The sequence below is a fragment of the Hyperoodon ampullatus genome, assembly GCF_949752795.1.
Source record: "Hyperoodon ampullatus genome assembly, chromosome: 14".
In the NCBI taxonomy this organism is placed as follows: domain Eukaryota; kingdom Metazoa; phylum Chordata; class Mammalia; order Artiodactyla; family Ziphiidae; genus Hyperoodon; species Hyperoodon ampullatus.
The window spans coordinates 22,592,473-22,617,075 of NC_136927.1; the positions used below are offsets into that span (position 1 = coordinate 22,592,473).

Here is a 24,603-nt window from a genome sequence, read left to right on the forward strand (position 1 = left end):
TCTGGACATGCTCACCTGCTGGGTAACAGACACCTCACCTCTGTCAGCCTTCGCTCAGGTCACCACTCCTGCCACTCATGCACCCGCTCAGTGTTTCCTGGCCACCCCCCAACCTCCGGGACGGGCACTTGCCAGGCATCTCAGGCACATTAAACATGACACCGTGGCCGCCCTCGGGAGCCCCAGTCTGGCCTGAACACCGCGAGGTGAGTGCTGTGGGGGAGGTATGTGGGGTTGGAGAGGCCCTGGAGCGGGCACTGCTGGCAGGAGGGCACTGGCTAAGCATGGGCCATGCAGGAGCATCCTAGCAGTGGGCACTGCAGGGCCAGGGCTGGGGCCTGGAGGGGACTTTGGCTGGTGAGTCTGTGGTCCAAAGGCACAGTAGGGCAGGACAGGCTGGAAGTGGGATGGAAGTGGGTCATGCCATCTTGAGGAGGCTTGACCCAGTGGGGGCTTCTGGATGGAAAGGGATGTGTGGAGGGGAGGGGGACAGTTGGAGAGAGAAGGAGGAAGCCACCTGAAAGGCAGGAGAAGGGGCCGATGTGATGTGAGGGGTCTTGTGGGCTCCAGACAGCCTGAGGGTGGATGGGGTGCCTGGGCACAGAGCAGAGTGTCTGGGTGGGGGTGGTGAGCTTGGGCAGGCACCTACATGTCCTGATGGAGGTGACCATGCTGCCCACTGCCCCACGGCCCAGCTTGCCAAGGTGGAGGGCCCCCAAGGTAGCCTGAACACCCCCCCCATTGCAGCCATGTGCCCCCAGGGTACGAGTCCTCTCCTGGGGAGGTGTCTAGTTTCTACTTGCCGCTGACTGAACCAATGGGCCATTTGCCCTCTGCCCCCATCTTTGTCAAGAAAAAGCTTTGCCCTTAAAAAAAAAAAAAAAAGAGGAAATAGCAAAAAGCAGAACCAAATTTTCCAGAGGCCAGGAGGATTAAAAAAAAAAAAATCTGAACACTCTGTTCTGTTTAATTAAATACTTTTAATGCCAATTTCCAAATTGTCCTGTGCTTCATCTCTCCAACATTCCTTTCTAGCGATGTGAATGTATTACTGCTTCATTGTTTCTAATGCTATTTTCCCGTCTCATACCAATCCATGATCTGTTCCTCATTTCCCGTCTGCAGGGTGAGCTGTCCCCCGCGCGGTGCAGTCTCCCTCTGGCTGAAGAACTCAGGCCTGAGACGCATCGCCCTCAGCCTCGTGGCTGAGCCTGCCACGTGGGCTGGGTGCCATCAGATGCCACACAGAGTCAGTGAGTATCAGCCCAGGGGACTCAACGCCTTCAAGAACAAGGTTCTCAGATGTGCTGGATGGAGCCGGAGGTGGTGGGAGGTGGTCTCCTTCCAAGACCTTCAGGTGGATAATGCCGTTCCAGTGTCTGTGCAGCCTCACCGGTCTATAAATGGGCCATGGGACACCTGAAGGCTACAGTCTTTGTCAGCTTAGAGATGCTGTCTTTAACAAATAACACCTATTTAAAAAATCCATGCCCTGTCCCTTCCGCAGATGTCCAAAGGACAGAGTGCGCAGAGCAGGGTGACAGTCTGTCACATTTAGGAATTCCCTGCACCATGGGGCCCCGTGGGAACCCCTGCCCTGCCCTCCCCGCCCTCACCACCCTGCTTCATGGCGGGGCCCCTGCAGGGCACCTCAGGCTATCTCTGGTTCTTCCTGCTCCTCAGCTCTCTCTTGCCTGCCACAGGGCCTTTGCAGAATCTGCTCTTGCTGCTGGGAGGAACCCCCTGCTTCTCTTCCAGCTGCTTTCGTGTCCTCAGACAGATCCTCTGCCTCCTATCTCAGCTCTGAATGGCACTTAACACAGCTTTTAACTATTTTCTTCCTCTAGCCACAAATTTGTTTGTGGCTGCCTCCCAGCTGGAATGAAGCTCCAAGGGACAAGGACAGGGCCTGTACTTGCCACCGCCACTGCCTCCCCAATTCCATGCAGGGCCTGGCACACTGTCGACCTCCCACTAATTTTTGTCCAGCAAATCACTAACAGTTCCCCAGCTAGAACCAATCTTGAGCTTCACCCTAACGTTTAATGAGATGGGCATTGTGAAAAGGATCAGGAGGTCCAGGTGATCCCTGCCCAGTATCCTGCTGAGGATTTCATGTCTATCCCACTCTTGCAAGCTTCCCTGCAGGGCTCCATCCTAGGCCCAGGGCTCTCCCAGTCCCTCTCTTAGGTGGCTGGAGCACTAATTGCTCTTTGAGGGCCTTAATTACTGGTCATGGCCCTCCATCGCTAAGTAGTAGCATTAAGATAGAGTAAATGTTTTCCTTTTCTTGAAAAGTTCACATATACAAGAGGAGGTGCTGCTGAGCAGTGATGGGCCAGCGCAGGACACCGCCTGGGTCTTGCATGAGAGCTGCCATGGTCCTGCCTTCCTGTCTTCCTCACCCCAGGGCCCAGCGGTGGAGGAGGGCACAGGGCCTCCTGGGGCCTTCCCTTCTCCCCGAACAGCATGTCCACCCCATTCTGGATGCGCTCTCTGCAGTACCACCGCGCAGGTGGTGAAGCCCGGGCTGGCAGTGACCTTGCCAGAGCCTCTCCAGGTCTGGGGGTCCCCACGTGGGCCCTCCCACCCACCCATCCACCCGAGCAACTGGTGAGGCCTGAGGCCCCAGGATCCGGCCTGTGTGGACCAGCCGCCCCGCTCTTTATCCAGCGCTGAGAGTAGGCTTGGAAGGAGTGAGGTCACACCCGGAGCCAGCAGACTTGTGGTCGTGGGGAAGTGGAAAGCCCGGCAGATCCTCAGGGGCCAAGGGGCCGGGAGGGACCCCAGAGCACAGGCGGAGGTGCTCTGTCCCTCGTCTCAGTGTGAGAGTGGGGGGCTGCGGGAGGGTCTGGCCCCTTCCCCAGGGTCCCACAGGTCTCGGTCGGTCCAGGAGGGGGCTAGGCGAGGGACAAGTTCAAAGAAGCTGCCGTAGGTGCGCTTGTGTGCGCGCGCGCGTGTTGTTGGGGGGATGCGGATGCACGAGCACCCAGAATCCCACCCACGGATACAGCAGCACATCACACGCGCGGTCACACCCAGGACACCCATGCGGAGGGGGAGGGGCACGCCGCCCGCGGTCAAGGCCTCAGGGCGCCGCCCAAGCCCGCCAGCCTAGCCCCTTCGCCGACCCCCGCCCGCGACGCGGAGGGGCAGGGAGTGAGCCCTGCGGCGGGGAGGGGGAGGGCCGGCCTCCGCGGCTCCGGCCGCCCCCGCAGTTGGGGGCGGGGAAGACGCCGGCGCCACTCCCCCGCCCCCGCCAAGCTTCTCCACCAGCGCCCCCTGGCGCCCCGCGGGCTAGGAGTGGGAGGTTGGGGGCGCGGTGGGGGGCTCGGGCGGGCCCAGCTCCGCCCTCCTGGGTGGGGGGCGGGGCGCCCTCCGCGACGGGGGAGGGGCGGCTCGCGCGCGCGCGCGCCTCTGGGCGGAGCGGTCCCTCCCCGAGCCCCCCGCCCGGCCCCGCCCCCCCGCGCCGTCCCGGCCCCGCCCCGCCCCCGCCCAGCCCCCAGCTCACTCTGAAGTTTCCTGCGCCGAGTGCGGACAGGCTCCGGGCTTGTTCACCGCCCCGCCGCCCGGCTCGCGCCCCCAGCGCCCCGCGCCCGTTCGCCCCGCGGACCCCTCTGCGCCGGGCCGCCGCCGCCGTCGCTGCCGGGCCAGCCGGAGCGGGAGCAGGAGCGGGATCCGGCGGGCCGGGGGCGCGGGCCGGGGGCGCGGGCCGGGGGCTGCGGCGCTCCAGCCGGGGCCGAGTGCCGTGCCGGGTCCGCGGTGACCGCGCCGCCCGGGCGATGCCCGCGGGGACGCCGCCGGCCGCCGGAGCGAGGTGAGACGCGGCGAGGACGCGCGCCCCACTGCGCGCCGGGACCCTCTTCAACTTGAGGCAGCCGGCGAGGGAGCCCCTGGGGCGCCTGCCCCCGCCCCGGCGGTGGGGGAGGGGCCGCCCAGCCCTCGCCGGAGGGAGGGGGCGGGCGGGGGCGGGGGGCGCATTTGTCTCTAATGAGAAAAGACAAAGACATTCTGGCGGCCGTGGCTGCTTCCGCGGACCTGCTCCACCCGAGGCGGGCGAGGGTGTTGTTCTCGGGACCCGGTTACCGGCTGTCCCCCGCAGGTGCTACCCGCCGCTACCATGACAGAGAGCGTGCAGGCGGCCGACGAGGTCCGAGTGCCCCTGGGCGCGCCAGCCCCGGGCCCTGCGGCGGGGGCGCCCCCGGCGAGCTCTGGGGCCCCGGGGCCAGAGGCGGAGCGGGGGTCGAGGCCCGGTGCGTCGCCCCCCCAGAGCCCGGCGGCCGAGCGCGGCGCGGAGCTGAGCGCCGACGAGGAGCAGCCCGTCCCGTACCCGGCACTGGCGGCCACCGTCTTTTTCTGCCTCGGGCAGACCACGCGGCCGCGCAGCTGGTGTCTCCGGCTGGTCTGTAACCCATATCCTTCCCGGGCCGCCGGGGTTGCGGGGATCCGGGGCATGGGGGTCCGGGGCGCGGGACCTTCTCCGCGTGTGCCTCCCACGCTCGGGCTCTTTGGCCTCAGCGCGGGCTGGGGACGCAGGGCAGGGGCGCGAGAGCAGCGCTCCTCCGAGAGAGGCGGCCCCGGGCCGCGCTTTGCTGGGCGGCGGGGGTGACTCTTGATACGAATGGGGTGTTCCCGCTTCACAGCCAGCTCGGGACGGAGAGGGTGGAAGAGAAGAGGCGAGGCCACCGCGGGCTTGGAGTGGAGAGGGGTCGGCAGGGAGGGGTGGGCGGAACTCAGTGCGCCCCCATGGGTGCCCGTCAGGAAGGGAATTCTCTCGTCTGGGTTTACACAACGTCTAGCCTGAGGCAGGATCTTAGCGAGGAGGAGGAGGCCGGCGGGACCTCAATAAGAGAGCAAAGTTTTCACCCTGTTCCTTGCGCTTCGAAGAGCCTAGGAGACCCTAGGGGGCCGGGAAGCGGTGCGCTCTCGCTGGTCCTTTTCCGTGGAGAGAGGCAGTGACGTTGGTTGTGAACTCGCCTTTTCAGGCTGAACTCGGTGTTGGGGTTGATTTAAGTCATGCGCAGCTGGGGGGTGGGGGGCAGGGAGGCAGTTGGCACCACACTCGGGCACACTGGTGACGCTTTTCTCGGTGCTTCCCTAGCCGGAGAGGAAGGGGCTCCCCCTTTTTGCTCTTAGTGTGATGGACACAGACTTTTAAAGAAGGTTCCAGATCAGAGGTGGGTCGGGTAGGGGGCATTTCTGGGACGCAGGTAGCAGTCTGGTGGCCCCCAGCAGGTGGCCTTTGGGGACTGTCAGCAGGCCCTGTGTCCCAGCTGGTTCTCCCACTGGCCTGTGGAGCTCGTTGCCAGGTGGCTGGGCTGTGGGTGCCAGGCATTCCCTCCCCCCGGCCTGGAGGGATTGGGTGACAGCACGGTGGGTGTGCTGAGGAGAGGAGGCTGACAGGGGCGAGACCTTGCACGTGAACTTCCCTTGTCTGGTGTGGAGGAGACAGGCAGAATGAGCGATGCATGTATATATTTTTCCTATCGTGTGTGTCTAACTGTACAAACATCACACACGAAGAGGAATTTGTATCAGGAAAGTAATAAACCGCATCTTTTTTACTTTTCTGAAATTCAAACGTGGGCTGAGTCAGGTTAGCCCCCTGGTTGTGAAGGGGGTCGTTGTGGCCTGGGTAGAGGGTGATGGCCCGGGGGCCGCCACACTGTGGCAGCAGGCTCCACTGCCTGCCTTTGTCCCGCAGCCCCTCGGTGGGCTTGGCAGCCCCCCCTCCCCCAGAACAGCTGCCAGGCTGAGCTTTCAGGGTGACTGTAGGCTAGTCTTCCCTCTAGAACCCTGGCCATTTCCAGGCCACCTCATTTTGGCGGGAAGGTGGCCTGGCTGGGTGAGGTGGTAGAGGATGGGGTGGGTGACCTAAGGCCCTGGGACCGGAGGCTGCCCTCCCTGCGTGTCTGTCTTTTCCAAGCATACGCAGAGACCAGATAGGGAAGGATCCCAGCGGGCCTGCACTTTCTCTTTCCTGACAGCCCCTGCCTGGTCTGGCTGCTCTGTCCTCTCTCGGCCCAGGGAGTCTTCCAGCCTGACCCTGTGTTCTGGATGTTCTTGGCGGGCTACGTCCTGAAGGACGTCTAACAAGGTTGTTTGTGTTACTTAGTGCAGGGGAGGTGGGGGGATGCCACACGCATGTGGGGTGAGGCCCAGGGGGGTGGGGGATGAGACTGGCTGGGCCACCTGCCAGTGTCCCTATCCCTGGGCTTCTCATGACTCCAGGAGCAGAAGATGCTTAGAGCAGGAGGAGGAGAGGCTCTCAGCCAGGGAAGAGCATCCCTTCTGACTGGCAGGGGTGTGGAGGAGCTCAGGTCCCAGGATCATTTTACCCTGGCCTGGCTGTGGAAATGCTGCATCTGTTGAGTGGGGTGGGCTTGTCAGGCCACCAGCGTGTGGGGACGGCTGCTGACCTGCAGCAGATGCCAGGCCCTGGTGCTGGGGTGCCTCGGCCGCAGGGAGAGCCTAAAATAAGCCAGCCCGCCTGGACAGGTGGGGACTGGCCCCCTCGGGGAAGCCCGTGGGCCTCAGCAAGGCTTTCCAGAGCGCTTCAGATTCCTGGGAGTCGGGAGTGGCGGCCTTGAGAGAGGCAGGAGCTTGGAGGGCGGCCTGTGGTTTTCTAGGGACTGCCTGTTGTCTGTCCTGGGGCCGAGGGTGTGCGCCTTGGCCTTGGTCTCCCACCCTGCAGGTGGATGTCGTGTTACCCACCATCCTTCCCTGGAGCCTTTCCTGCTGTGGAGGGTAAACTCGGAGAGGGAAATAGGATAATTGGGTTTGCTCTGGGAACCCACACTCCGTAAAGTAACTCCTCGCTCCCTGGACGCTGGCAGAGTCCCAGCTGGTCCGCCGAGCCCAGCCCTGAACAGGGATGAGATAGGTAGTTGGAACACAGGAAGAGGCCTTACTTAAGTCTTGGACTTTCCGGAACCCCCGCGTGGACGGCCCCCCACACAAATGAACACATGTGTTCTGTCGTTGCCTTAAGGGATACCCGATCCACAGCAAAGAAGCTTCCAAGGATAGCACCTATCAGTAATGATTTAGTTTGCTTTTTGAAAACATAATTGTGTTAGAACTTTTGGGGCGAGTGCTGTTTCTCCTACACAGGTTTATTTATAGAGGAAGGTGGGTGGGATCTATGTGTTGTAGCCCGAGAGGCTGGGTTGTGTTCTGCCCGGGCTCCCCTGGGGTTCCTGACTTGGCGCTGCCTGTGATGCAGCTGCCACGTCCCAGCACCCAGGCCAGGAGGGGCCTCCCAGGGGTGCCGGCTGGGAAGGGGGCCCTGCCGCGGTTGCCACGTGAGCCACAGAGGCTGGCTGTGGCCCCGTTGGGGTGTGTAGGGACTAAGAGGTGGCCGAGGAGGCACTTTGGAGCTTGGAGATGGTGGACGCCTCCAGGAGGTGTGTCCCAGGGAATGGGCACCGAATGCCCTGAGCATAGGTTTCAGAGAAGACAAAGGACATGACAAGGTCACACGGCTGCTGGAGGACAGAGCTGGGTGAGCCTGGCCCGACGCTGGAGTTCGAGTGTCTGGCTGGGCCCTGCCCGGCAGGGAGGTGAGGCGGATGCATCCAGGTCCTTGAAGGCATTTTGTAAAAATCAATGCCCCAGACTGTCATGCCGCTCGCTCTGTGGTTGCTGCCTGCACCTGGGCTCTTGGGCATGGGCACCTCAGCGAGGACACACAGGGCATTGATGTGGAAAAGGGTGGGCCACCATCTGCCCTCACCTGCCCCCCACAGCCCCCTCTGGCCCCACAGACTGGACATGAGCAGACGGTCTTGTGTCCTTCTCAGCCTCCTGACCCTCTGGCCATGACCCCTGAGCACTGTGTGGGCACAGGCCCGGGGGCACTCCCTCCTCTGAGCCTTCCCCTCCCCCCAGTACCTGTTCCTGGGCCCCACCTTAACGCTAGTGTGTGTTTGTTTCTCTGGACCTGGAGTTCCCAGGCCGCGATGCCCAGATTGGGAGCCTCGTGGCCCTAGGCCGGCCAGGCTCATGTGTCTGAAGGGACTCTGGGCTCCCCGGGGCTCTGGGGCGGATGAGGCCGCCCCGACTTCTTCTGACTGGAAAGAAAAGGAGTTGCAGTACGTGTGTCTGTGTGTCCATGTGTCTCTGGATCTGCCCCCCGCCCCACGCTCCGAGGGCTTATGTCGTGCCCTGGGGTGGGGAGGAGAGTGGAAGTAAAGACACCCCCAGCAGTGGAGATAGGAGTCCATAGTAGGGGAGCTTCCTGGGGAGGGACATTTTCCTGACAACTGGGGAGGGCAACAGTGGAGTGGCGGATCTCTGAGCACCTGCAGGAGGTGGGGTGGGAGGAGTCCCGTCCCTGGGGTGGCTGCTTCTGTGGTCCCTGGAAACGGGCCTGAGCTCCCATTGGACCCTGAGTTTAGAGCAGGGCTGTGATGTGTCATCCTCTTGGCTTATGTGTTCAGGAGGGCTTCTTGAGGAGGTGAGGCTGGGTTGGGCTGTTTGGGTGGATATGCGAAGGAACAGGAAGGTCTTGGGGCAGGGGGGTGTAGAAGGGGGAATTCGTGTGAGCTGGGAATTGTCTGCCCTGGAGGGCCCCGGCTGTGTCCGTGTCATGTTCAGTGTCGTTAGACTGCCCAGGAAGCATCCTGGCTGAGCCCCCTGCACCTCCTCCCCAGCGGCCTGGACTTCTAGCCATTCCCCACCAGGCACCCACAGAGCCCTGATCTGGGCAGACAGTTGGTGTCCCTCCAGCTTACTGGTGGCCTGATTAGTAGGCAGAGGCCAGTAAGTGCTGATTAAGTGCCCTGTGTGTGTGGCATGGTGAGGCCGAGTGTGGCCCCCACCCCCACATCTCCTGCCCAGCTGGACCCTGGGAATGTTGTGGGGGTGGGGAGAGCGGTGCAGAGCAAGGTGGGGGCTCCTGCAAACACTCGCTGTGGGGTGGCCTCGCTATACAAGCCTCTCCTGTCCTGAGATCTGTGCTGGGCCCACCAGGTTCTCCCAGCAGGCCCACTCTGGGACTCGGCCAGCTTCTAAACCGTGTGCCCGGCAAGGCTATCCTGATTGTGGTGGGGGTACTTGGGTGGGTGGGTTGGGTGGGCCAGATGGAGGCTGTTGGGGGCTGGGAGTCAGGGAGACTCTGCTTGATGGACACAGGGATTTGCGGAGGGAGGAGAGCTGGAGGCGGGTGGACGTGGAGCAGGGGTGTCCCAGGCAGAGGAATGGCACATGCAAAGGCCCTGAGGCGGGTAGAATGTGTCCCTACAGCTGGAGCAGGTGGGGGGTGTGTGTGAGGTGAGGGGGAGGAGGGGTAGGGTGGGTCGTGGGGAGGGAGACCAGGAATGGCCTGTGAGCATGGTGGGCAGGTGATGGGCTGGCCTGGAGGCTCAGGGAGTGGGTCTGCCTCCACCTGGGGTTGGGGCTCGTGAGGGAGGGGCTGTGTTGGGACCAGGTTTGGGGAGAAGTCAGGAGAGGGCAGGTGGAGGGCATCTCGGGCAGCGGCTTGAGGTGAGGACATGGCCAGTGGCACCCCTTCAAAGGAAGCTCGTGGATGCAGTGGGTGTCACATTCTGACCACCCAAACTGTCCTGACTGCAGGAGGCTGCAGGCGCCCTCCCTGGCACAGTGGAGCGCTCAGAGGTGGTCTGGGTGCTCCCCGCGCCTTCCCAGGGGCGGCAGATGAGGCAGAGGCAGTGGCTCCCTTGAGGTTCCAGGGTCAGGATGTGAAGGAATGTGGGGGATGGGCCAGCCTGTCAAACGTTCGACGGATGAGTCCAAGCAGCCCGTCTCTGGCTCCAGAGTCTAGACATTGGCCCCAGCAGTCAAGGTCGGGCGGGAAACACGTTACCTTCTTTTTTATGAGTGTTGCACATGCGTCCCCGCTTCCGCCCGCACAGAGACCGCCTGGGAAGGGGTGGCAGCTGTTGCGGCTGAGTTAGGAATATTTTCTTTTCTCTTCTTCTTGCAAGTGGGTATTTAACTCAGTGACACGAAAGACCAGTTGCTCTCTCCTCCCCTCAACGGTTAGCTTTGACAGAACTGGGAACACCTCTGAGTCACGTGGGCCTCAGGCGCCCATCCTGGCAGCCACAGGAGTGATTTAGGGCCCAGCTCCCCCGGGGGAGATGGGGGAGTGCCTGGGGAGGACGGGTCTTGGAGAGAAGCAGCCCAGCCCTTGCAAGTTGGCAGCGAGTTCAGGCACCGTCCCCAGAGCCAGAGCTTTGCGCCCGCCGCAGATGACAGATGGGGGCTGCTTGGCTGCGTTGTCTTCACATAGTGAGTAGCGGCTCGTTGTCATTTTGTTAGGGAGGGCCCCACGGAACACCCAACACACACACACACACACACACACACATGCGTGCGCGCGCGCACACACACACACACTCCTCCAGGGGAGGCAAGGCTGTGCTGCTCCGTGTGGCCCAGCAGACAGGTGGGAGGACCCCGGTGTCCCCGGCTTCTGGGATGCTTGCTCCTCTGCTGCTGGGAGGAGCAGGGTGTCGGCGGTGCTGGCAGAGCCCTGAGCTCTGATTAGTGGGGACAGTTGATGAACGTGCTCAGTTAGAGCATTCGGTGGGGACGTTGCCATCTCTGTGGACGTTGCCATCAGGGGGCATCGTGGTGTGAGCATCCTGCCTCTCCATGACCCTGAGCAGCTCTTGGATGCGTGCAGACTTCAGGGGTTTCGGGAGTACCCCTCTTCCTAAGTGGGATGCTGACAAGGACCAAGGCCATGTCCCAGAGCAGCCCCCACCTCAATCTCACTCATAGCTTCTCTCTTTGCCAAAGTTGGGCGCAGATCTGGCAGAGAGAGGACCCAGAACCCCCTCCACAGGGGCTGCCTGGGTGAGACTGGCCCCCTGCCCCTGCTATGTCTCGACCGGTGCAGGTGTGCCCCCAGTCGTGTCTGGGGTCAGCTCTCCCTCCTGCATGGGGCCCCGGCCAGGCCTCAGCCTTGGCGTCCAGCACGGTTGCCTGAACCTCTCAGGCATGTAGGGAGCTGATGTTAGTGAGATGCTCGCGGCTGGGCGAGGTGGGCCGGGCAGGCGGTGATGCTCAGGGCTGGCGTGCAGGCTGGCAGTGCAGGGAGGAGGCCAGCAGCCCCCTGACCTGCTTGAACCTGGGGGACAGGCCAGTCTTCTTGGGTGGACATGGGCCGTGTCCACTGCCTGGAACTGGGCAAAGCCCGACCTGGCACCGGTGCCAAGAGACATGGCAGGCAGCGGCCGGCCTGCTTGGTCACACTGTCCTCTCCCTATTCTGGGCTCTGCCAGTGCCCCTGCGCAGCTGGCCTCCAGGTGAGGTCAGGGCACTGGTGCGGCGGGGACAGTGCCCCTTTTCTGGGCCGCAGTGGCCTCTCTCTGCTCCCCACCTGCTCCCGGCAGAGCCCCCAGCTGGGGGTGGTCATGTTTCGGGCCCTCGCTGGCCTGAGGACTGTGGTGGGGGGGCACCCTGACGCCTCTTCAGGGGGCAAGGCCCCTGACGTCAGTGACCACCCTCCCCCCGCCAGGAGGTTAGGCTGGGACCTCTGGGATTTCTGGGATTTCTGGGGTCTCCTGGTCACAGGAAGAGGGTCTCGTGGCCCTCCCTCAGCCTGGGTTGTGGCCTTGGTTTCTCCCTCATGTCACCTCTTCCTTTTCATCACTGAAAAGGGTTCGCTGGGCACCCTAGTTTGAGGGGTGAAGGGCCTAGTCCAGTTTAGCCGGGCTGGTGAGAGGGTCTCGCAGCAGAGGCTCCGGAGGCCTGACAGGGACACAGCCCCCTCCCCAGGTCTGAGAGTGGCCCGGGGTCCCCAAGCCCCAGCCCACACAAGAGGGTGTGCAGAGTCGGATGCGTTAATGGAGCGAGGGAGAGGCTGGGGGATTTTCCAGAAGGTGGTAGAGCTTCTGAGGTGGACCGAATTTGTGTCCCTGAAGCCTGATGCAGCAAAGCAGCGGTGGGCTCTGGGCCCTGTCAGGGTGTTAGAGGCTGGGGCCCCATTGTACCTAAGTGCTGGGGCCACTAGGGCCACCACCCCAAAGCTGAGGAGCCTTGGTGGACGGGGTTGCCTCCTGGACCTCGGTTTTCTGATTTGAGGGGCAGGCCTGTGCCCCTCGACACCTCTAATTGTGGTTGTTTGTGGGCAGTCAGTGCCAGCTGGGCACTCCCATCCACACCTGCCCAGGGGGGGTCAGGCAGCTGGGGACCATCTGCTGGACCGTGGCCTGAGCGCCTCTGTCTCCTGTGGGAGGAGGATGCCCAAGGAGCTGGGCTGGTGGGCCTGGGCTCCTTGGGGGAGGGGCTTTCGTGGACTCCTCTGGGCCGCCTCTGGCCACCGACGGCTTTTGGGCAGTGCCTATGTACAGAGCTTCCCCCTCAGGTTCTCAGGTGCCAGGCCCGGGTCTCCCACTTGGTGCCTGTAGGGTGACCTCTGAGCTGCACCTGGGCACCCCTGGAGGTCTGGGGTCAGACGCTGCCTGTCTTGGCCTTGATCTGGGTGGTTCCTGTGACTATAAGGAGGTGCCTGTCAGTGGGTCAGGACACCCACGTCCCCTGAGCCCCGCGTGGAGCGGGCCAGGCCTCTGGAGCTGTGTGCACACCCCGGGCTCTGCCCTCGGTGCTGGCCCGGGGGTGGGATGGGGTCAGGTCCTTTCTGGCCGTGGGGAGCCCCTGAAGGGGACGGAGAAAGACAGACGTGAGGGCGGCAGCATTGGGGCCCCCTGCCCTATGCTGGGGGCATCATTGCAGGCCCTGGCAGAGCAGCCAGGCCAGTGGGGGTGGGGGGCCAGGAGTAGCCGGAACAGGCAGGGTGGGCACTTAGGGTGGGCAGAGTGTCAGGGATGGGGGTGCAGCGTCCAGGGTGTGGCTGTGGGTGTGCCCATCGTCCTCACAAACTGGCACATGTAGGCTAGTGCACTGGCTGGAGTGTGCCCAATTCATGTCCACCCAAACCTCAGAATGTGACCTCACGTGGAAGTGGGGTCTTTGCAGCTGCAGTCAAGTTAGGATGAGGTCAGATTGGGCTGCTGTGGGCTCTCAAGCTGATGACGGTTTCCTCCTAAGAGGAGCTGACACGGACGCAAGGAGAAGCCGCGTGAAGGTAGAGGTGGACGCTGGGTGAGGTAGCCACACGCCCCAGAAGCCCAGGGCTCCTGAAGCCACCAGAGGCCGGGAGAGGCCTGGATGGATCCTCCCCTCAGCCCCCAGAAGGATCAGCCTGCTGATACGCTCATCTCAGACTCCTGGCCTCTGTACCGTGACAGGAAGAATTCCTGTAGTGTAAGGCCCCCTGGTCTGTGGTGCTTTGTTTCGGGGGCACCTCCCTAGCTCACACACCTGGGCTGCACACCCGGACTTGCCCCCTGCTGTTCCCCCAGAGGGAGAGGCAGGAGGTGGGGACAGGCTGGTGGGATAAACCACGTCAGCCACCCCGGGTCCGCCTCTCCACGAGGAAAAGGGCCTCCTGGGGGGAGGGAAAACCAACTGTGAAATTGGTCATTTGGTCAGACCTCCAGCAACCGGTTGTGTCTCTGGGGTTCCTGAGGGGTTGCCCTGCTGGGGGATTTCCCTGAGGAGGTGTCCATTCACGATGTGGGCCTTCAGGCGCTTTTCTGCTGGGTGGAGGCTGACGTCCTGTCCCTGCGGGAGTCTGTGACCCTCACTCAGCCAATAACCCTATGCTGTCGGGGGCTTTTGGGGGCTTTCCTGCTGCTCCTGGGGGTAGTTCGAGTGCAGCGGCTATAGAGGGAGTCCCTCGTGTCCAGCCTCACCTGGCTCTGATCCGAGACCCTTGGCTGGGCCCAGGGCGTCCTGCAGGGTGCAGCAGGGATGGCTAGAGGGCGATGGGCCAGATTCCCAGCCGGGGACCCGCTCTGGCATGTTCAGGGCTCTGGGGCTGTGCTTGGCTGCAGAGGTGGCGGGTGGGGGGAGGCAGTGGACACGCAGACAGATGAGGCCCAGACCTTGCTAGGGCTGAGGCCGACTACGGCCGGGCCTGGGGGATGGTCTGCCAGGACTGGGGCATGCAGGCCGAGGCGGGTGGGTGTGAGCAGTGGGGGTGGGCCCCGGGGTGCCTGTCTGAAGGGTGGTGGGGGTCAGGGATGTGGCGTAGAGGCAAGGAGACAGGTTTGGGGCGCAGCTGATGTGGACAGAGTCTCGGGGCCTAGGAGTGCCTCAGATGCTCTCCTGAGAAGGGGGAAGCCGGGAGGGTCCACGGAGCCTCTGACCTGGGCCCACTGCTTTCTGAAGCCGTGGCCCCGCCTGCCACAGGGCAGGGAGCAAGCCTGGGGGCCTGTGGGAAGGTGCAAGGGTGGCGATGGCCTCTCCCAGCCAGGTGCGTGCCATGTAGCTCACCCCGTGCGTCCCTTTGTCTTTCAAGCAGCCGCCAGGCGGCCGCAGTCTGATGAGTCAGCCTGCATTAGCGCCTCGTCGAGATGGACGAGGACATGTCCCGGGTCCTGCTGGCAGGGCAGCCGCCCGGCTCTGGCCGCGGAACGGGCCTGCTGCGTCCCCGTGACCGGCCGCATTGGCCAGCATGCTCTGTGCCTCGGGCATGGCGGGCCCGGTGCTCCGGGTCTGTGGGAGTGCCCTCCAGGCGCTGGTCTCAGGATCATGTGGTTCGGTGGGGGTTCCAGGACGTGAAGGCTGCCCCACACAGGGGTGCAGACCGTGGAGGGGGCAGGGGGTGCAGGGTGGGCCCCCGGGGGGAGCGGGAGACATGAGAGCTTGCAGCAGGTGGGCGGGCCATCTGGGGTGGGACTAAGGGGGAAGGAGGCTGGCCAAATGTGGAGACACGGGGTTCCTGGGAAGGACCCTGCCTAGCCCCCCATTCGCAGTGCTTGGAGGCAGGGGCAGGGGGTGGGCACCATTGTCCTGAGGAATGTTCTAGAAGCTAGAAGCAGTGTCAGGATCGGCCATCCAGTGGACCTGGGCAAAGCTTCACAAAGCGCATCCCTGGGCCGTGGGTTTACGTTTTAGAAGCTGGGCTTCCTGGCAGTCTTTCCTTGCTGTTCCAGAGCCATTAAAAAACCTACCATCGAAATCTGGGTCGCTGGAACAGGACGGGAGGGCAGAACCAGCTCAGGGACCTGTGGGCAGAAGCAGGTGCCCTCGGGGAAGGGGGTCTGGCCTTAACCTCCCCTCCCCTGCTCTGTTCAGCGCTTCTCACAGTCCAGCAGACTCCTGGGCATCGGTGTTGGGGAGGGGGGCGCCTGGGCACCGGGGCAGAGAGAAGGGGTGTGTCTGGGATAGCCGGGCTCCTCCTGAGAGTATTCTCGCCACCCCCAACCTGGCTCCAGGGCCCGGGGGCGTCTGCACCGCACGCTGCCTCCTGGGGTTTCTCTTCCTTCCTGAGGTTCGGGGCTTGACCTGCCCCTTCCTCGGTGTGGCTCCCAAGTGGGTGACTGGCCACGTTTTTGCTTCCCTCACCCTCATGGGGCGTGAGGGGCTCAGAACAGGCCTTGGGGCCCCTCGTCACCCATTGTCACCTTCCTATGCTGCAACCACTCCTCGGCCGTCGCGCAGATGCCACCAGGCCATGTGTCCCATCCCCCGATTCAAACCGAGCAACCTGGACTGAGTGATAGGGATTCCCCGCGTTTGTGTGTTTTCTCACTCAGGTGTCACCAGGACTCGGGGCGGGCAGGCCACTCAGTGTGGCCAGGATGGGGTGGCCAGGTCCTTCCCAGGATGTCCCTCACCCTGGAAGGCCATGCTGGGCTCTGGGTCATGTTTCTGCACGCAGCAAATGGAAGGGGCCTTTAGGTCAGGCACCTGCTCACCTCTGACCTTGGGGCAGAGGAACAGTGGTGAAGAGGCTCCACTGCATTTGGGGTGGGGAGCCCTTCACTCTGTCTCAGCCCTGGGTGGGGGACTTCAGCACCGAGTTCTGTCTACGGATGAGGAAACTAAGGGTCAGAGTGGATTCCTGCATGGCCCCCAGGATTCGGAGCTCAAGGCAGGCTGACCCAGGCGCCCGCTTTCTTTTAGTCTTGTTGAGATGTACACACATAAAGTGCACCATTCAGTGGTCTTTGTTCTAGTCAGAGTTGTGCAACTATCACTACCGTCAATTTTGGAACTTTTTCATCACCCCAAAAGGAGACCCCGTCCCCATCAGCAGTCAACCCCCTCCCCCAGCCCCTGGCACCCACTGGCCTGCCTTCTGTCTCTGGATGTGCCTGTTCTGGATGTTTCACAGAAATGGAATCTCACATAAGTGACCTTGTGTGTCTGGTGTCCTTCACTGAGTGTGTGTCCTCAGGACTCATCCAGGCTGTAGTGCGATGGTGCGTCACTTCTTTTAGGGCTGATGCCGTGGGAAGTTGTGCTCCTTGTTCACCCGTCGGTGGACGTGGTTGTTTGCACCTTTCAGCTACTGTGAGTGGGGCTGCTGTGTGCGGTCGTGTCCAAGTTCTGTTGGGCATGTACGCAGGAGCGGAATTGCCCAGTTATGTGGAACCGCATCGGATTGCTTGAGATGCCAAAGCGTTTTCCGAAACATTGCCTACTTCCTACCCGTCTGCACCCTGGACTTGGGTCTCTGAGCCAGTGGGTCTGCAGCAGCCTTCGCGGTAGTCCCCAAGAAGGCAGCCTTTCGGCACCGGACACCACACCCAGCCCGTGTCTGAGCCCACCAAGTAGCAGGACTCGCCCGCCTGACCTCCCGAAGATGCTCCTGGGGTGTCCCCCTGGGAGGCGGGCAGAAGAGGGGTCTTGGTGGCCTCCTGGGTTGAGCAGCCCTTCTGATTTGGATCTCCCTTCAATGGACCTTCCAGGCAGGGCCGTCGGAACCACGTGGCCTGCCAGTCACTGCGCATCCTGGCGCACAGGTGGGCACACGGGTGGGGTGGCGCCGAGCCCTGGGCCGGGTGGTGCCAGGCTGTGGGTGGGAGTAGCTGGTGTGTGTTTGCCCGGCATCCGTCCCTCCATCAGCCCTCTGGAGAATTTCAACACCCACACCAGGAATAAAAAAAAATTATTAATGAGCTTGGTGCGGTTGCCATGGGAACCTGTTGCTAATGAATCTCTGGGGTTTCCTTTTACCTCTGCAGAGCAGCGAGCCCCAAGCCGTGCTCCCAAAGACGACATGTTTCCGAATAATCAGGTTGCCGTGGCAACGCCTGTCACTAATCCCCAGCTGGGCTCCTGGTTTACTGGCTTGGCCTGAGTTACATAAAGCGATTTAGCACATTGAGGGCTGCTCCAGGATTAGAGACCCCTTGGCTCCCCCACCCAGCGCCTCGGATGCCTGTCTGCAGGGTGTCCCTGCTGCCCGCGTCCTACCTCCTAACAAGGGCCATCCCTAGGGTTCCCCAGACTCAGAATTCTAATGGAGGCGCCAGAGCCCGTGGCATTTGGCGTTTTGTTAGAAGCCATGGAGGGTCGGATCTTTGCTTGGTCCAGCGTGTGTACGGTGCCCGGGGGGCTGGCACCAGTAGGTGCTCATTGAATGCCAGGGAGACCAGCGGGTGGAGTGTTCATGGCTGGGAGCTGCCTCATTCCCAGGGAGCCTGGGGCCCCAGGGCCAGTACCCATGCCTCTGTCTGCCCCAGGCCTGGTGAAGGGAGGACGTTCTAGCAGGAGCATGGGCTCCTGTACCTGAGCGATGGACCAGAAGCCCGGGGTGTGCGGTGGGAGGTGAAGGTGGAGTCCACCCTGTCATGTGATGGGAAGGATCCCTCGGTGACCGTCCACACCCTCAGTCCACTCCCAGGAGTCCACATGGTCTGGTCTGCTCGGATGCCAGCCTGATTCCCAGGGCTGCACGCGGTGGGCGTCTGCAGTGGGCATCAAAGACCCTCCTGTTTTGTTCCTCCTGCTCAAGTATTTGAGGCACTACTGTGTGGCAGGTGCTGGCGCGGGGATGGGAAGTGCATGGATCCCACTCTCAGTGGTCCTTCTGTCTCCCTGGGCACCCGGATCTAGGACAGGGTCAGCCATGCTGGGATGCACTGTGGACCCCCCCCCGACCTGGGTGGGGAGGCTATTGGACTTGGGGTTTGGGGTCTCTCTCCCATGGCTGTTGGGCACCTTGCAACTGCCCAAGTGGGTGCTGGCTAGGAGGCAGGTGGCCCTTCCCCTGGTCGCCCCCCATAGCTGCAGGTGGGGAGGGCTTCCCGGAGGAGGTGGTCTCCACAGAACCCTGATAGCAGTGGGGTGAGAACAGGGTCCCTGTCAGGGTGATGCCCAGCATGTCTGTGGACCCCGATTACCCTGAGAGCCCCTCCGACGCCAGCTCAGGGGTCTGCTGGGGGCACCAAACCCCTTGAACTGCTGAGCACACCCTCCGTCACCCCCTTAGTCTGGAGCTGCCTTGTTCCAGGGCGTTTGGGACACCCTGAGCCGTGCCTTCTGAATTAGCCTGCTCAGGTGGCCATGACAAAGCATCACAGACGGGGTGGCTTAAACCACACAAACGTGTTTCTGGATGTCGAGAGCAGGGCGTGGGCAGGGCTGGTTCCTCCTGAAGCCTGTCTCCTTGGCCTGTAGCTGTCTTCTCCCTGTGTCCTCACATGGTGACCTTGTATGCGTGTTGGTCCTGATCTTTTCTTACAAGGGCATGGTCTGGATTAGGGTCCAGCCCAGTGACGTCTTTTTTTTTTTTTTTCTTTTTTTTTTAAGAAATTTATTTTATTTTTGGCTGCATTGGGTCTTCGTTGCTGCGCATGGGCTTTCTCTAGTTGTGGCGAGCGGGCTTCTCATTGCGGTGGCTTCTCTCATTGTGGAGCATGGGCTCTAAGCACACGGGCTTCAGTAGCTGTGGCACGCAGGCTTGGTAGCTGTGGCTCGCGGGCTCTAGAGTGGAGACTCAGTAGTTGTGGTGCATAGGCTTAGTTGCTCTGTGGCATGTGGGATCTTCCCGGACCAGGGCTTGAACCTGTGTCACCTGCATTGGCAGGCGGATTCTTAACCACTGCGCGACCAGGGAAGTCCCCAGTGACCTCGTTTTACTTTATCTCTCTAAAGACCCCAGCTCCAAATACAGCCACATTCTGAGGTTCTACGGGCTAGGCTTCAACATAGGAATTTTCAGGGGAGGCCACTCTGCCCATAGCACCTCCCCAGAGGCCCCCAGGCACTGGCTGGGCCCTGCCTTCATTTCTGGGGTTCTCTGGTCTTTCTGAAACCCAGGCAGCCCTCCTGGGGCATGAGCAGAGCTCTTTCAGAGGGGAGCTTCCCCCACACCCTCCCGACAAGTGGTTCCCGACCCACGTGGGTGCCTCCAGCCACAACCTCTTGGTTAGCCCTCTGCTGCTAGCCTTGGGGCCCCTGGCAGCACCCCACTCCGAAGCACCTGGCCGGTGAGGGTCTGAACCACAGACCTGAAACAAGGCCCATGGAGCTATGCTTGTCCTGTGCCACAGCCCCATGGGGCCCTGGTGGAGGGGAGGCAGGGGCCACGGGACATTTGTTCTGAGAGGAGAGGAGGCTGGGGTCCCTCCCTGAGAACAGGGCTACAGCCTCATGGGGTCCTGGGTGGTGGGGTGGGGTCTGGAAATTATTCCAATTCCTCCGGTGAGCGGCGGCAGGTGGACGGATGGACAGGTGGAGGGTGAGACCCCGAAGCTTGAGTGGTGTCTTGTGCTCACTGCCAGGTCATCCCACACACAGCCTGTCCCCTCCCTGGGCTGACACCACAGGCCGAGGGTCAGCTGTTGGATTGGAGGGTTGTCCCCTGGAGTTTGTAGCCACCCTGGGCTGGTCACACAGCAGCCCCCTCCTGACCACGTGCTCCTGCTCTGCTCTCGGGAGTCCCTGAGCCAGACAGGTTAATGCCTGGAGTGACCGAGGCCCCGCACGGAGCCATTCACACACCATTCGTTACCCAGCAGTGCCCAGGGTGTGCGGGGTCCCCATTCCTCTGTGTGGCCGCCAAGGTCTTAGTTCAACTGCTCCGGCAATGTCAGGTTTCCTTCTGGAAGGAATGTCATCTCACCTGTTGGTGGAGGTGCTGACCAGAGGCAAGAGGGCTGGGCGGCCGTGCCTCCCTCATGGCCGGGGCATCCAAGCAGAGACATTGGGTGAACAGCCTGTGGAGGGGTGTCTCCAGGGGGCTCTGTGGGCCCTCCCAGCCCAAGGCGGGACAGGGCAGAGGCAGGCTGGATGGTGTTTGGGGTCAGATGCCCAGTGTCCACTCTGGCCATCTGGGTTCTGCGGGTCAGCCCCCCCAGGCCCTCTGTCACTCTCACAGTAGCTGTGGCCTGAGGTGTGGCCGAGCTCATGTCTGCTGGCCCTTTATGGCTGGGTGGAGGGGGGGCCACGGGCCCGAGGTGCCCCCATGACTGGCCAGTGACTTCCTCTGCATGCTGCTAGAGTAGGCAGATCTCTCAGCCACTGTTCCCCAGACATGTGGCCCGTGTGGGGGTGTCGGTTCAGGGATTGGAGCAGACCCCGTGGCAGCAGACACCCCAGGGAAGCATCTTCTCCTCGGCCTCGGGCAGACCCAGATGGTGGCTGTGCAGGGGGCACTGTGCAGGGGGAGGGGCTCTCGGGGGACCCCCCCACGCTTCATTGCTATTTGGCCCTCCCAGCTCCCGACATGCCACCTCCTCCCACCTGGGCCTTGGTCCTATGTCATCTCTCCGGACCCCCGCAGGAAGGTGGCGTCCTCTGGACCAGCCTCTTGGCCCACAGGCTGACCCACAGTGGAGCGGGCAGCGTCTGGCCCCACGCCTGGCGGCTGGAATTCAGGAATGAGCCCCTAAGTTCTGTTGAATGTCTGATGCCTGGAATTCCACCGCGGAGCGCACTCTGTCCCAGGGCTGCACCCAGTTCCAGGCAGGCCCACCCCTTGCAGTCCCCCTGGGAGCGGAGGGGCAGGAAGCTGGGGGAGGCAAGCCCTGGAGCTTGGGGCAGGGGGGTGCAGCCCTGCCCTCTACAGGGCCCCAGGCAGTGCTTGAGGGTGGACTTCCATGCCCAGCACACGCCAAGGCCTCTCCCGGGGCCAGGGTCGGGGCGGTGGGGAGGGTGTTCAACGTTCCCAGAGCCGCACCCCCCCCATCGACAGCTGCAGGGGTCCCCCATGCCTGCCGTGTGCCCAGCTTCCTTCTCAGGGGCTCGCAGGAGGCCTGGACAGGGTGGCATGACTCTGCTGTGGGCTGGGGTCCCAGCCCCCGCTCTGTGCCTGCCAGTTCAACCTGGCCCTGGCCTGGGGTGAGCAGGTTGTGCGGTGTCTGACCTGCTCCCCTCTGCGTGGCCCAATGCTGCAGAATCACTTTGGGAAGTTCGGGGCTCCAGGAGGAGGCCGGGGTGTTTCCTGCACGTTTGAAACACGGCCGGCCTGCCCGCTGGTGGGAGCAAGCAGTGTTTTAATTCCTAATTTAGACTGTTTGTCTGCAGAGCTCTGGAGGCCGGGCCGAAGAGACAGTGCCCCCGCCAACCCCTCCCAGGCGCCTCCCACCTCCAATGTGCTCCAGCTGCCTGGTGGGCACGGGTTGGGGGCTGGCTTCTGGACCCGCCCCCCCCACCCCCGCCAGTCCCCTGGTGGCTTCCTGGATGGCCATCTCTGCACCGTCAGCTGGGCACCACCCGCCCTCCACGAGGGGCGGTCCCCTCCCCATGCCTTCTGGGCCTTTCTCTAGGAGTAGTGAGGAATCTGAGGCCAGGCAGACTCAGCTGTGGCCTTGTCTGAGTTTTACCGTAAAAGAGTAAAAGAGGGGGCCTCCCTGGTGGCGCAGTGGTTGAGAGTCCGCCTGCCGATGCAGGGGATACGGGTTCGTGCCCCGGTCTGGGAGGATCCCATATGCCGCGGAGCGGCTGGGCCCGTGAGCCATGGCTGCTGAGCCTGCGCATCCGGAGCCTGTGCTCCGCAACGGGAGAGGCCACAACAGTGAGAGGCCCGCATACCACAAAAAAAAAAAAAAAAAAAAAAAAAAAAAAAAAAAAAAAGAGTAAAAGAGGGACTGGAGAAACCGGGGGAGGCACAGGAGGGGATCCTGGTTGGGGAAAGCAAGCCTGCATCACCCCCCATCCAGGTCCCCCCACCTTGTTAACGACCGCCCCAGGATCAATGTCGTCTCTCCCACTTAATTAGAAAATACATTTCTTTCACTAGCCTTAACAATCTGGTTAAGGCCAGGCTGGCTTCCTGGTTGCCATGCCGACCGGGTTTGGACCCCTTCTGATGTCCCTCCCGCACATCCTCTGTGGAGGGGGCTGGGCAGGGGGTTGGCAGGCTCCGGGCCAGGACCCCTCTGCTGGCGGGGGACCCCAGTAAGCACCTGCTCTTGTCTCCTGTGTGAGCCTGTGTATTTCGTCCTTGTCGCCGTGGTGTCCCCTTGCCTTGGGGTGCCTGTGACATGCTTGCTACTCGTGGGAACTTACGGCTGGGAGGGCGCTGGGCCGAGCATACCCCTCATGCTGCAGAAGGCAGCATGTGGTCACCCTGGGGTCTGGGGGCCTGAGGGGCTGCGTGGGCCAGTGTGGGGCATCAGGTGTCCACGAGGTCATAGAGGGGTATGAGGGTGAGGTCCAAACTGGGGGGCTGGTGACAGCTTTTCTTGGAAAGGCCATCTGGGCTGGGGGAGCCAGTCCTGGCCTGCTGGAGGCTTTGCAGACCCCACAGCTGCCCCTTCAGGCAGCGAGCCCCCCCTCAGCCCACCTGCTGGCCGCAGGCCCCAGGTCCACCCCATCCAGAGCCAGCTGCCAAATTCCAAACCCTCACACCCCTGATCCTTGGCCTCATGGAAGCTTCCAGAAATGGAGGAGGGGCTCCGAAACGTACCTTCAGTGTCGGAGTGCGAAGGACACCCCCTGGGGCTTCTTCTGCAACCCCAGGCTCTGCCAGGGTCCCCAGGCCACCCTCCAAGCCCCTGTCCCTGCAGTGGGGCCTGGTCCACCTCCCCCAGGCAGCACGTGGCGCCGGCTCATGGCAGGAACCCGAGACATGGGAGCAGCAGGTGACCTGCGTGCTGGGAGCTCGGGGATTTCCTAATTAAAGGATTTATTATGAAAGCGCCCGGCGTCCTTCGCTGGGGCTTCCTGCAGCCACGGAGACAGATGTAGCCTTGTGGGGGCAGGGTGGGCTGTGGGGGTCCCTGCTCCGGGAGGGTCCACCTGTGGGAAGGGTGGGCTTTGTTCCCCGAAGAGAGGCCTGCTGAGCCCTGGGTGGCCGGGTGGGGGTACATCTGGGATACTCTGGGCCCCAGCCAGCCCTGTGGTGACCTGCTCAGGCCTTGGGCAGATGCAGGAAGGGGGGACCTCGGGGCGCACGGGGTAGGGCCACTGACCCACACTGGGTGTGGGAATGGATGGGCCTTTGTGTGGCCGGAAATGCTTCTGTCCCCTGTGGGTGTTGGGGCGTGTTTGTTCCTGGGGCGGGTCGGAACCCAGGGGTGGCCTGTGGAGGGGCAGGGCACCACAGGGAATTCATGAGAGGCAGCGGGTCCAGGACCTGGGGGTGGCGGGCCCAGTGGGCCCAGAAGGAAGCCCCCTATTGGGGGGGGCTGGGGGGGCCTCACAAGTGGCAGGGGTGGGGAGGGGACATCCTTCAGAGGGTGGGAGCCACTGGCATGGTGGGGCACCCAGACCCTGGGGTGTGCCAGCTGCCCTGTTCTTCAGACCTTGAAACCCCGAACTCCAGGGCCTTGTGATTAATTGAGGTCCCCAGGGAGTTTCTGCGTTGGGGCTCTGTCTTGCTGTTTATCTTCTTGGAATTTAGAGTTGAAGAGATTTAGAAATTGCTGTTTAGTCATTCATTTAAAACAATAATAAACTCATTAGTTAATAACATAGCATTTTCTTTTATGAAAAATGTCTGTATCTGAAATGTAAAAATTCATCCGGAAAAGGGCCGTTTTTAGGGTTTTGCAGGTCTCTGACCGCCAGGCCTGATGGAACAACCAGGGACAGCCGATCCTCTGCTCTGCGTGCCTGGGGGCACCAGCGATGGAGGGGTGGGCCTCTGCCCCACCAGGGGCAGCTAGCCCGGGGCAGCAGTGCTCACCTGAGGGAGGATTCTCCAGGCTCCTTGTGAAGGTCCTCTTCTTGGTGGGGGTGCCATTGGGGTCCCCGCGTTGCAGATGAGGCAACGTCAGGCCCCTCCCCCACCACATCCACGGCCCCTGCCCCACTGCACCCATGGCCCCTCCCCACCCACACCTGTGGCCGCCTCCCCCAGCAGGGGCACCAGCCCCTTCCTGGACGTGTGGTGGCAGTGGCAGCAGTGAGAGTGGATAGCCCTGCTGTGCGGGGGAGGGGAGAGGCACCCCATTGTTGGTTTCATTTTCCTGCCAGTTTCCAAGAATTCTGCTCCCAACATAATGGATAGAGTCATTAAGGGATCGATGCAGATGTGGGTGGCTGGAGGGGAGCCAGGATGGGCGAATCAGCGTGCTGCACGGCTGTGAGCTCCCCGGGCCCAGGTCTGCGCTCAGGGGGCTGCTGGGCAGGTGGCAGTTGGTGGAAGGTGGTCACCCCCACCAGCCCAGCCACCGGCTTGTGGTGGGAGGTAGGGCATGGGACCAGGGCCTCCTGTGCGTGTGGTCCGTGCATGTATGTCTGCACACATGCATGTCCTGATAAAGCTCCCCTTTGTTCGTGACTCAGAGAACAAGGGCCCTACTGTCTGCATAGCTTCCGTCCACAGCCCCACCTGATGTGAGGCCCTACTGTGTGCATAATCCATTGAGCGTGAATTCCTACTGT

General features: G+C 62.4%; 1 protein-coding gene across 1 annotated transcript in view; it reads left to right on the forward strand.

Moving 5' to 3' along the window:
• Positions 1-4,120: 4,120 nt before the first annotated feature.
• Positions 4,121-24,603, forward strand: part of CACNA1H (calcium voltage-gated channel subunit alpha1 H) — a gene marked incomplete at both ends in the record, with an annotated part of 62,287 nt that continues 41,804 nt past the window's right edge. Inside the window, one exon of the mRNA XM_079719150.1 lies at positions 4,121-4,413. Within this exon, the coding sequence (XP_079575276.1) occupies positions 4,121-4,413 (293 nt within the window). The remainder of the gene's footprint in view (positions 4,414-24,603) is intronic.